Here is a 12,382-nt window from a genome sequence, read left to right as displayed (position 1 = left end):
CATTCTTATCAACGGAGAAAAGATTGAAGTGGTCGAGGACTTCATTCTTTTTGGATCAACTATCAACACTCATGAAAGCAGCAGTCAAGAAATCACTTATTGCATTAGGCAAATCTGCTGCACAAGACCTTTTAAAGTACTGGAGAGCAAAGACATCAGCTTGAAGACTAAGGTGCACCTGACCCAAGCCATGATATTTTCAATAACCTCATATGAAAGCAAAAGCTGGACAGTGAATAAGGAAGATCGTAGAAGAATTAAAGCTTTTAAGTTATAGTTTTGGAGGGAATATTGAAAGTGTCATGGGCTGCCAAAAGAACCAACAGATTTGTGTTGGAAGATGTGCAGCCAGAGTGCTCCTTGGAAGCCAGGATGACCAAACTTCGTCTCTCATACTTTGGACATACTGTCAGGAGGGACCGGTAGCTGGAGATGGATATCATGTTTGGTAAGGTGGAGGGTCAGAAAAAAGAGGAAGACCCCTAATGAGACAGACTGGTAAAGTGGCAGCAACAATGGACTCAAGCGTGGCAACAATAGTGAGGTTGGCCCAGGATCGGGTAGTGTTTCGTTCTGCTGTACATGAGGTCTCTGTGAGTTGGTACCGACTCGATAGCACCTAACAACAACAAAATGCTTTGTTATCAGTCTATCTACAAAGTTCTGAAAGTAAAGGTAAATTATAAAAAGATTGGCTGAGGAGGGTTGCTAAGGAATTTTAATTCTATGTATTTATATCACAGAATCAGTATCACCAGTTCTGGCCTCCAAAGACAAAATATTGAATAGTAGGAGCTAGTGCAGTATGGTGGGACAGACAAGTAGAGATGGTTTTCCAGTTTAAATGTTTCTTCTTGTTATAAAAAGTCTTCTAACATCAGAGAGAGGACATCTGGAGATGATTCTGATCTCAGACTTCAGACTTCTCATGCAGTGAAAGATGTGAAATTTATGAACATGCCTCACATGAGGGTTTCAGACGCCCAACTGGCTCCAATCAGTGGATGCTGGCAAGGCCCAGTACAATGAATGGAAAGGAAAAGGGGATCCTCAGTGAATTTCTTAAAGGCTGCATAGCCCAGACCAGTACCAGTTGCTGTTAAGTCAATTCAAACTCATAGTGACCCCATGTATGTCAGCACAGAACTCTACCCGTTTTTTTGTTGTTGTTGTTTTGCTCTATTTTTTAACTTTTAACTGTGATTTTAGTGAATGATTACAGAGAAAAATTGGTTTTCCATTCAACAATTCAGATACATTTTGTTTCTTTTCTGAAGAAAGGCCTAGTGATCTGCTTTCTAAAAGCAATCTACTTCCTAAAAATCATCCACTGGAAGCCCTGTTGAGTGACTCTGCTGAGTTGAGTTGAAATTATTGCTGGTAGTCTGGGGACCTTAAGGAGAGCTACCTTAAATGAAGTCCCAGATTCAGATTCTCGTGAGTATACCTGGAGTCCCTTGGTTGGTACCCATGGTTGACATGCTTGGCTAGCAACTTAAAGGTTGGTGGCTGGAGTCTACCCAGAGGCATCTTGGAAAACAGTCCTGGTGGTATGTTTCCACAAGCCCTCTGGAGTCCAGTAAAGTTGTTGTTTTTGAATGTCAAGTTGGTTCCAACCCATAGTGACCCTGTATAGGGTTTCTCAGGAGTGGCTGGTGAGCCTGAACTGCTGATCCTGTGGTTCAAACTGACTTTGCAGTCCAGTACATTAACCTGCAGTGCCACACCAGGATTCCGAAGGGCTGGTAAACAGCCATATTTAACAAGTTTCCTTCTCGGGTCTCCTTCACAGATAAACATACGACAATGACTTGGGCAGTATTTCCCTTTCAGTGGGTCCGATTCTTGAAATGTAGACTGCACATAGGGCTATTCCAAAGCCCCTACAATTTGCTCCCTGGATCCCACATACAGTCCAGTGATAAAATCTTTCATACCTTTAAAAAAATTACATTTTTTTAAATGAATCTTTTTTGGGGATGGGTTCTAACCCTGGAGGTAAAACGGCCCTCATTAACGTCTACATTTATCATTTTACAAGCTCTTCAGTTACCTTTGTGTTTTCAAAAGTAACTTTTATAATTATAGGAGCCAAGGAGTCACTTGTTTTGATGCTAAATGGATGTTTCCTATAATAGGGTAGTGATGCAGGGCTGAATCTTAGGAAAAACAAGGAGTCAGAGCGAGGAGATGAAAGTTTCTTGTTGTGGTAAAGATAGATGATGATAAAGTTGGCAGGGGCTGGGGGTGCGGGGTTGGCTCTCTGAGTTTGAAATGACCTTTAGTGATGCCTTGTAGCACTGATCTAAGCCATCAGTTGGGGCCCTTGTTTTAGATCAACCACATTCCATGTCTCCAAAGAAATCCTGGCTAACAGAGGGCAAGGAGGCACGGAAACTGTGAGTCACCCAAGGCTTCATGAGAATGGACACAGGATGCTTTGTTTGCCAGGAATCTGGTGCTCAAATATAGGACAAGTTAGCAAGATCATTCAGCTTTCATTGCCCAGTCTACATGATAAGCACTGGACTGTAAACCACATGGTCCGTGGTTCAAACCCGTCAGCTGCTCCGCAGGAGGAAGATGAATCTTTCTCGTGAAGATTTAAAGCCTTGGAAACCCAGTACAGGGTTGCTATGAGTCAGAACCGACTTGACGGCACTTAACAACAACACAGAACGCACAGCCTTTCCTTGCTCATCAGACACTGTAGTTCAGGGAAAGCCTGAGCTGAGCCACAAGTCACTCTCAAGAAGGAAGCACCTGTGGTTGAATTGATCAGTTCGTTAAAGGAAACCACATCATGGAAGCGGGAATAGACTTGGAGCCACTTTTGCTCTTTACTGTCACTGAACCAAATACACTCCTGAAATGGTTGAAGGTAGATGGTGAATGCTGCATCTGCTCCCGTTGAAGGCGAAGCTGCTATAGTACAGGGCTAACTGCAGAGGCTGGCTGACCACGTGAGTTGTACTTGGTAGTGATTAGTTGATAGATCTCAAATGTTAACATATATTCTGGTTTTATCTCTGTATCTGACTAGCTGGGTAACACTGGGCAAGTCTAACTAGCCTCTCGGAGCCTCAGTTTCTCCATCCATAAAAGACTGGTCTTAATAGTTCCAGCCATATATATCTAACCCACAGATCTGCCACAAGGACCCACTGAGACAATCTATGTGAAATACACTTGGTGGGTTTCAAAGCGCTATGGATTCCTGATGTACTGCTGCAGGATCAGCCCTGGGATGTGAACCACAAGGCCAGCAGTTCAAACCCACCAGCTGCTCCTCAGAAAACCTATATAGGGTCGCTATGAGTTGGAACTGTCCTGACTGCACTTAACAACAACAACAACATGGTATTGTAGGATAAGCACTGGACTGTTATCCACAAGGTCAGTGGTTCAAACGCCCAACCACTCCTCAAAAACTAAATACAGGGTTACTATGAGTCAGAACCAACTTGACAGCACTTAACAACATAGAAATGCTGATGATTATTAAGTGTGATTTTTATTACCACTGGGACCAAATGCTTCCCGGTAACACATTTGTAATTATTTACTGAAAAACCATAGGAGGGATGAGGAATTCCCTTAATGACAAAAATGTTTCAAAACAACCTTTGCTGGGAACCAGGAAAGGGTTGCTACTATCTGTGGCCCAGCTACTCCACTGCAGGACTGTTGTGCTGCAGAGTGGCAGGGCTGGGCATCTACTGGGTGGGAAACAGCCCCTCTTCCTACTCCTGTCCAAAGCACATCTCCCACCAGCCGAATCAGTCACCTGCTAACAACCCTGGAGGCAGCAGATGGAAAAGCAAAACAGCCAGGACTCCGGAGTCAGCCCTGCTTCCAAATCCAGCACAACATAAGCACATCTTGTGCAACGCGTGGGCACATTCTTTAGACTCTCAAGAGTCTTTATTTATAAATAATAACAGATGTTACTTTTTACTGTACTCTTACCATGTGCCAGACAATGCATTTAGTATTTATCTAATCTGATCCTTACAACCAACCCATGAGATACCCAGTTTACAGATGAGGAAATAAGAGGCCACAGAGATTCAGGAACATGCCTGAGGTCACACAGAAAGTCAGTGGTGATGTCAGGATTTAAAGCAAGTCTGTCTGGTTCCATGTGGCTAGACAGCTTCTCAGATCCTTTCTAGCTCTGATATTGTACTATTTTAATAATTGCCTTCACATGTAAACAGCATTTTGTTGTTTCCAAAGGTTATACAATGGTTAAGAGAACTTGCCTGGGTTATAAGCCTGGCTCTGTCATTTGCTGTGACCTTGAAGAGGTTACTTAATCTGAGACTGTGTCTCTATCTATACAATGGGTATGATGGCAGTAGCTATATAGGGCGTTTGAGAGAATGAAGAGAAACGATGCACATAAGGCTCTTGGCACACACTAAATGCTCATTAAAGGCCCCCTTTTGTATTAGAATTTGGTTTGATCTGATTTTCTTTTTCTCTAGCAACTGTATACATCTTCCTCCCATCCATAGCAGCGGCTTTCTAATTAGGTTCCATTTAGCCTAGAGTTCCTGGAAGGGGGATGCTGGGAAAGGAGGAACGTAGGGGAGACTGGAGAGGCTGGGCTTCCTGTATACCCAGCTCCATCATAGAACAGCTCTGGGATTTTTCTTCCCTTTTGGCACAGTGCTGCACATTGATATGATTGTTAATTAGTAATACCCAGTCAAGTCATGAGCACCCGTAGATGACCTGGTTTAAAGAAATCTCCTGTGCCAAGGGAAACCCCCTTGCTGTGCAAACAGATAGAAGGGCTTTTAGGTGCATGGTCACAGGGACAGAGTGAGATTTGTGTGAACCAGAATAGCTGTTTTCATCTGTTCTGAATTCTACAAAAAATGTTTTAAAAAGAGGGCTTTACTACTCTATTTCTATAAGATATATAGAATGAAGAAAATGTATACACATTGAAATATAACTCTAAAATTGGCATGTTCTTAATTTCTTCTGCTATCACCTAAATATGCCTTTGAACATAAGACTTAGGATGAGTGGTGGTGGTGGTATTAGGGGTCGTTGAGTCAGCTCCAACTCATAGTGACCCCATGCACAACACAATGAAACTGCCCGGTCCAGCGCCATCTCACAATTGTTATGATTGAGCCATTGTTAGCTGCACTGTGTCAATCCATCTCCTCAGAGGTCTTCCTCTTTTTCACTGATCCTCCAATTTAACAAGCATGATGTCTCCTTCTCTTGAGACAGGTTCTTCCTGACAACATGTCCAAAGTAAGAGAGACAAAGTCTTATCACTTCCAAGGAGCATCTGGCTGTACTTCTTTCAGGACAGATTTGTTTGTTCTTCTGGCAGTCCATGGTACTTTCAATACTCTTTGCCAACACTAGAACTCAGATGCCTAGACATGGGATAATGGTTTTGCTGGGCTCGCTACCTTCTTATCAGTTGGTTCACTATGTGGATCAAAATCTCCTGGTGGTTTGGTTAAGAGAACCTATATCTCAGTCCCAGATCAAAGCTGCTGACTGAGTAGCCATGGGCTGGGCCCCATTTTAAAAAGCTTCTCAGCTGATATCCATAAAGGTAGTCTGGAAAAGGGCTCCCGACTACCTATATGGAAAGGTAACCTCAAAAGGGTTACCTTTTGAGAAACATTCCTCCAAATCAGGTGTGGAATGGGTTGAGTACTTCTCCCTAAGGTACACTTCCATCCTCCTTAAAAAGCTGATGAATGCTGTTCAAGGGAAATTTTATGTGGATTCCCTATATAATACACACAAGCTGAGCCATCTCAGCAAAAGCAAGTTTACACAAACAGCACTATTTAAGTCAAGGCTTTGATCAGCCTTTGCCTCAGTGACATCCCACAGCGCCTCCTTGTGGACTCTTTGATCAAACAGCACTGGGTTCCATTGGTTTGAAGGACTTCCACCTATTGGAGACACCTCCCAGAACTCCCTGCCACAATGTCCAATCATATTCTTTTATGGTCCATAGAATTATCAACAGCCAATTTTTGGACAGTATAACATCTACACACCTACAAGGTAGACAAGTTAATATAACTATTACTCAAATTTACTCACCAACTACCAAAGTCAATGATGGAGAAACTTTTAAAAGAATTCTACCAATTTCCTCAGTCTGAAATTGATCAAACATGCAATCAAAGTGCACTGGTGATTACTGGTGATTGAAATGTGAAATTTAGAAGCAAAAAGGGGGGTTAGTAGCTGGAAAACATGGAAATGACACTGGAAATTGCATGACAGAATTTTGAAAAACCAACAATTTATTCATGACGGATACCTTTTTTATAACATAGACAATGACTTACAAGTGGACCTTACCAGACAGATATACACAGGAATCAAACTGACAACATCCATGGTAAGAGACAATGGTGAAGCTCAATTACCACCGGCTAAAACAAGGCCAGGGGCTGACTGTGGAATAGGCTACCAATTGCTCATATACAAGTTCAGGTTGAAGGTGAAGAAAATTAAAACAAGTTCATGAGAGTAAAATATGACCCTGAGTAGGTCTCACCTGAATTTAGAGACCATCTCAAGAACAGATTTGACGCAATGAACACTAAAGCGCCATAACCAAAGGAACTGTAGAATGACATGAAGAACATCGTATACAAAGAAAGCAAAAGGTCACTAAAAAGATAGAAAAGACCAAAGTGGATGCCAAAAGAGACAATGAAATTTGCTCTTGAGTATAAAGAAGCTAAAGCAAATGGAAAAAATGAGGAAGTAAAAGAGCTGAACAGAAGATTCCAACAGATAGCTTGAGAAGACAAAGTATTTTAATGAAATGTGCAATCACCTGGGGTTAGAAAACAAAGAAGGACTTAGAAAACCAAGAAAACACACTCAGCATTTCTCAAGCTGATAGAATTGAAGAAAAAAAATTCAAGTCTTGATTTACAATGTTGAAAGAGTCTATGGACAAAATACTGAATGATGCAGGAAGCATCAAGAGAAAATGGAAGTAATACAGTCATTGTACCAAAAAGAATTGGTTGATGCTCAACTAATTCAAGAGGTAGCCTATGATCAAGAACCAAAGATATTGAAGTAGTTTAATCTGCATTAATGACATTAATGAAAAATAAAGCTCCAAGAATTGATGGAATACAAATGAAATGTTTCAATACACAATGCAGTGTTGGAAGCATCCACTAGTCTAGTCAAACAAATCTGGAAGACAGCTACCTGGCCAAACGACTGGAAGAGATCTATGTGTGGCCAATTCCAAAGAAAGATGGCTCAACAGAATGCAGAAATTACCTAACAATATCATTCATATCACAAGCAAGTAAAATTTTGCTGAAGATAATTTAAAAATGGTTCTGGCAACTAAGGAGCTGCCAGAAATTCAAGCTGGATTCAGGAGAGGACATGGAAAAGGGATATCACAGCTGATGTCAGATGGATCATGGGTGAAAGCAGAGAGTATCAGAAAGATGTTTACTTGTATTTCACTGGCTAAGCCAAGGCAGTCTACTATGTGGTTCATAACAAACTATAGATGCCACTGCAGAGAACTGTACTCATGAAGAACCTGTACACAGAACAAGAGGCAGTTGTTTGAACAGAACAAAGGGATATTGAATGGTTTAAAACCAGGAACTGTATGCACCATGGTTGTATGCATTCACCATACTTATTCTATCTATATGCTGGGTAAATAATCCAAGGACTATATTAAGAAGAACATGGCATTGAAATTGGAGGAAGGTTCATTGAGAACCTGCAATATGTAGTTGGCATAATCCTGCTGAAAGCTAAAGTGACTTGACTCACTTTCTAATGAAGAGCAAAGACTACAGTATTCAGTATGGATTATACCACAACATCAACAACAACAACAAAAATCCTCACAACTAGTCCAACAAACAGCATCATGATAAATGGAGGAAAGATTGAAGTTATCAGGGATTTTATATTACTTGAATCCACAATCAATCCTCATGGAAACAGCAGTCAAGAAATTAAATGACACACTGCATTGGGCAAATCTTCTACAAAAGAGCTCTTTAAATGTGTTAAAGATCAAAGAGGTCACTTTGAGAACTAAAATGGGTCTGATGCAAGCCATGGTATTTTTTTCAATTGCTTCACATGCATGTGAAAGCTGAACAATGAGTAAACACTGGAGAAGAATCAATACATTTGAATTATGGTGTTAGCAAAGGATATTGAAAGTATCATGGACTTCAGAAGAATAAACACATATGTCATGGAATAAGTATAGCTAGAATATTCCTTAAACCAGGGTGGCGAGACTTCATTTCACATACTTTGAACATATTACCAGAAGGGTACCTGGAAAAGGACATCAAGTGGACGGTGAGTGAAAAAGAGGAAGACCGCCAGAGATGGACTGGCACAGTGGCTGCAATAATGGGCTCAAATACAACAATGTGAGGATGGCACAGAACTGGGCAGTCTTTCATCCTGTTGTGCATAGGTTGCTATGAGTCAGCTGACATGATGGCACCTAACAACAATAGCAACAACTTTTGGAAGTAGGTCATTAGACTTTTCCTCCAAGTCTGTCTTAGTCCAGAAGCTCCACTGAAACCTGTCCACCATGGGTGACCAGCTGGTCTTTGAAATACCAGTGGCAGAGCTTCCAGCATCATAGCAATACGTAAGTTACAACAAGAGGACGAACTGACATTCCATGTAAAAAAAAAAAAAAAAAAGTCTTGCCTTATCTGGGTCTTTAGCTGTTTCTGGGACTCATGATGATTTTCCAAATATACCAAAATTAGTATGTAAGATCACTGGTGCCTTACCTCATCCCTATTTCTGGGCACACAGTAAATGCCTAGTCCATTGCTGAATGAAGAATTAACTCCACTGAAACTTTCTTCCCTATCATGTCGCCGCCAACACCAAAGAGAAAAGAAACATGGTGCATTCTGTTCTGTTTTTTAAGTTCTTACATGTTTTAATTATTTTGGAGTGTGTTTAAAAAACACTGTTGAAAAGGGTCATGTTGTTGTTACCGTGTGCTGTTGAGTCACTTCTAAGTCATAGTCACCCTGTATAGGATTTCCAAGGCTTTAAATCTCTGTGAGAACAGAAGTCTCATCTTTCTCCTGTACAACAGCTGGTAGGCTTGAATTAGCGACCTTGAGGTTCGCAGTCCAATGTTTATTCTACAGAGCCACAGCGATCCCACCAAAAAAGTGCATGAGGGGGTTTCAAAAAGTTTGTGGAAAAATTCCATTATCTTTTAATTCCATTTTTCCATGAATTTTTTGAAGCCTCTTTAGGTACTTGATTTTGAACATTTCTGTAATGCAGGGCCAGACAACATCTCTATGTTTCCTTTCCTTTTTAAAAAGTTTAAGCCTCCACAGCCTTCTGCAGGACACTCAAAACAGGGACATTTCTGTTGCAGAATATGGTGGTGGTGGTTGTGTGCCATTGAGTTGGTTCTGATTCACAGTGATCCTGGTACAGAGCTTCTGAGGCTACACATCTTTACAAGAGCAGAAAGCCTCATCTTTCTCCTGAGAAGCAGCTGATGGCTTTAAACTGCTGACCTTGTGGTTAGCAGCCCAATGCGTAGCCCACTAAGGTTCCTTTTGTAGACTATAATACTCAGTGTGTATCTATCAATTCTACCAAAATGATTGTTGCTCCTCATTTCATTTCCATAAAATGTTGTTGTGTGCCACTGTGCTGATTTCAACCTCTAGTGTTCCTACAGGGCAGGGTAGAGCCATCTCACAGGGTTTCTTATGCTGTCATCTTTATTGGAGCCAAGCAGGAATCTTCTCCCAGGAGTGGCTGCTGGGTTTGAACCATGGGCATTTAGATTAGCAGATGAGTGCTTAACCATTGAACCACCAAGGCTTCTTTTCCACAAAATACTAACTTCTTTCTGTGTCTATTTTCTGTCAGGGAGCACAGCAGCTCTGTAGGATAAGCACAGGACTGCTAACCACAAGGTACACAGTTTGAGCCCACTAGATCATTAGAAACCTCTCTCTCTCTCAAGGTTTAGTGCTTTGCATTACATTTTGTTTCAGATTCTAATTATTCGTGCCTTTCTGAATCCATTTGCAGTTAAGTGCATTGGACACACTTCTTAGCTTTGCCTCTGTGTCTTTTTTCTTTATCTGGCTTTATAACAAACAATACACTGCTGATTTCTGTTTCTGAACCCCATCTGAGGTTTGGTTTCTTAACTTATGAATCCAGACTGTGTATGTTATTGTTAATCATGATCTGTTTTCTTCAGTGGCCTATTGTATGCTTCTTTATTGTCTTCCTTCTATCTTTCATTGTGTGAAAAGACTGTTTTACTTTTTAATGTAATTTGGCAGATATACACATCCTATTTTAATTGTTAGTGATCAGTAAAACTGACTTGAAACCCCTATCTCCTGTGGTCCTATTTTGTTCTCTGAAAAGCCTGTAGGTGTGTCTTTGTCTGTGGTCTCAATACCATGGGGTAAGGTTCCACCTGGGAAGACAAGATCTGACTTTGGCTTTTGCTCATGTGTATACAGGTTCTGGGGGACTTGGGAAAGCAAGACCCCATGCTCCTGGGATGACCTCACTGCTTTAGATGACCAAGCCTGCTCTGTGGGGTTAGAGGTCTGTCGTTCGTGGGCTCTCAGTCACTCCCTCTCCACTAGCTCCTACTGCTGAGAGGTTTTGAGATGTGCTGCTGGTAGCTTAATATGCTCAGTCCCTCCTCCTCAATGTCTGACATATTTCTCCATGACTACTGAAGGTTACTAGAAAAAAGGATGAGGCAGAGGTCAGTAACAGCTATGGGCCCAATCCGACTTTCTTAGATCCACTCTGCTGCCTGCTGAGACCTGAGAGGGTGGCTTCCTGCTGTGTGCTAACACCCAGTCCACTACGAGCATGGGCCTCACCCAATCTGCCCTTACCTGGGGAACCAACTGATTCCTCTGTTTGTGAATCAGACACCTGCCACCCCGAACCTCGGACTTCAGAAGATGAGATGCGTCACCATTCTGGCTCTCTGCTGTACTCCTCTCTGTGGCTCAGCAGCGGTCAAGTGTCCCACAGGACTTGTGGAAGGGGCCTGGTCTCTATGCAGCCACAACGAGCTGAGTCTTACCTCAAACTGGATCAGCAGTGTCCCACTCTCGAGGCCTTTCTTGAGCTGTTCCATGGATCCCTCAAGAGTGTCCCCACCCTCGGGACACATGGGGAAAATGGTCTCTGGGAAAAGCTGGCTCAGTTCATCTTCAGATTTGATATCAGTAAACGAGTAGACATCTGCAACATCGAAGACACAGCGTGTCTGGCTTGTAAAACAACACTCTGCCTTATCAGTTTCCCTCAAAAAAATTGCACTTACGACATCTGAACGTAGATGGGTTAAAACATCTTATTAAATGATTTAGTACACACTAATTATTTTCACCAAAGATAGTACTTCTAGCTGAATGATTCAATACGTGTTGATTACACAAAATGACATCCTAATCTTTATGGTTTGTTTTAAATGATGGTGTTTCGTACTCAGAGACTTTTTGCCAAAGGTAAGGGAAAGGGAAAGAATGTGTCTAAAGAAAATACCTTTCCCCCTTTGCGTTGACGCAGCTGTTCTAGCTGTCTGCTCACACCTACTCCTTCCTGCTTGGGCTCCTTTGCATTTGCTCCCTGGAGATAGGCATATTCCAGGGCAGCAGTGAGGTCTGGTGGTCTCTCTGTGACACCACTGGACCCTGAGAATTCAGGGTCATTTCCACGTGGAAGGCTCCCAAGTCAACATCTCATTGTAACATCTGTGACCTTCTGCCCACCCTTCACATGAAACACAGCGTGGAAGGAAACCACTAAGGGGTGACTCTTCTCCACCGCACATGCCTCTTCCTGCTGCTGTCCCCCCACTTCCTTCTCCCACCTTCCCAAAATGGAAACTTCAGAATTTTCTCTGAATTTTTCCTTTACACTATAAGAGAGGTCACTCCTTTGCTGGAATGCCTTCAATGGGCTCCCTAGTGACTTCAAGATACCAGGAAAGAAACTAACAACTGCTGTATGTTTCCCACACAGTTGAAGTGAATTCTCATCACAATTCTGAATCTGCTGCCATTGTTTCACAGATGAGGAAATGGACTCTCAGAACAAATTCATTTGTCCAAAGTGACTGCCTCTGCTTGTCAGGGTGAGAGATGGAATTTCTGTTCACATCCAGCGAACCCTAAAGACTACTCTCTTCCCCGTGCACCAAGAATCCCAGATCTTTTGCTGCTAACTTTGTGATTTCTGTCCTATCTGCTATTGCCGGGGCTACTGTTTACCTGTCAGGTTTTTTTAAAAATCAACTCATGTTTTTGGCTTAAAATCATCTTATCATTAC

The 12,382-nt window shown here is 42.0% G+C and overlaps 1 protein-coding gene across 2 annotated transcripts in view; it reads right to left on the bottom strand.

The window, feature by feature from the left end:
* PTPN3 (protein tyrosine phosphatase, non-receptor type 3) overlaps positions 1 to 12,382 on the bottom strand; it is an 86,191-nt gene that overhangs the window by 17,752 nt on the left and 56,057 nt on the right. For both annotated transcript variants that reach the window (XM_006864684.1, XM_006864685.1), the window contains one exon: positions 11,132 to 11,292. In XM_006864684.1, the coding sequence (XP_006864746.1) occupies positions 11,132 to 11,292 (161 nt within the window). The remainder of the gene's footprint in view (positions 1 to 11,131; positions 11,293 to 12,382) is intronic.

This window comes from Chrysochloris asiatica, unplaced genomic scaffold (assembly GCF_000296735.1).
Source record: "Chrysochloris asiatica unplaced genomic scaffold, ChrAsi1.0 scaffold00069, whole genome shotgun sequence".
Taxonomy (NCBI): domain Eukaryota; kingdom Metazoa; phylum Chordata; class Mammalia; order Afrosoricida; family Chrysochloridae; genus Chrysochloris; species Chrysochloris asiatica.
Note: the sequence above shows the minus strand (reverse complement) of the source record. Positions and strands in the feature narration are given on the sequence as shown.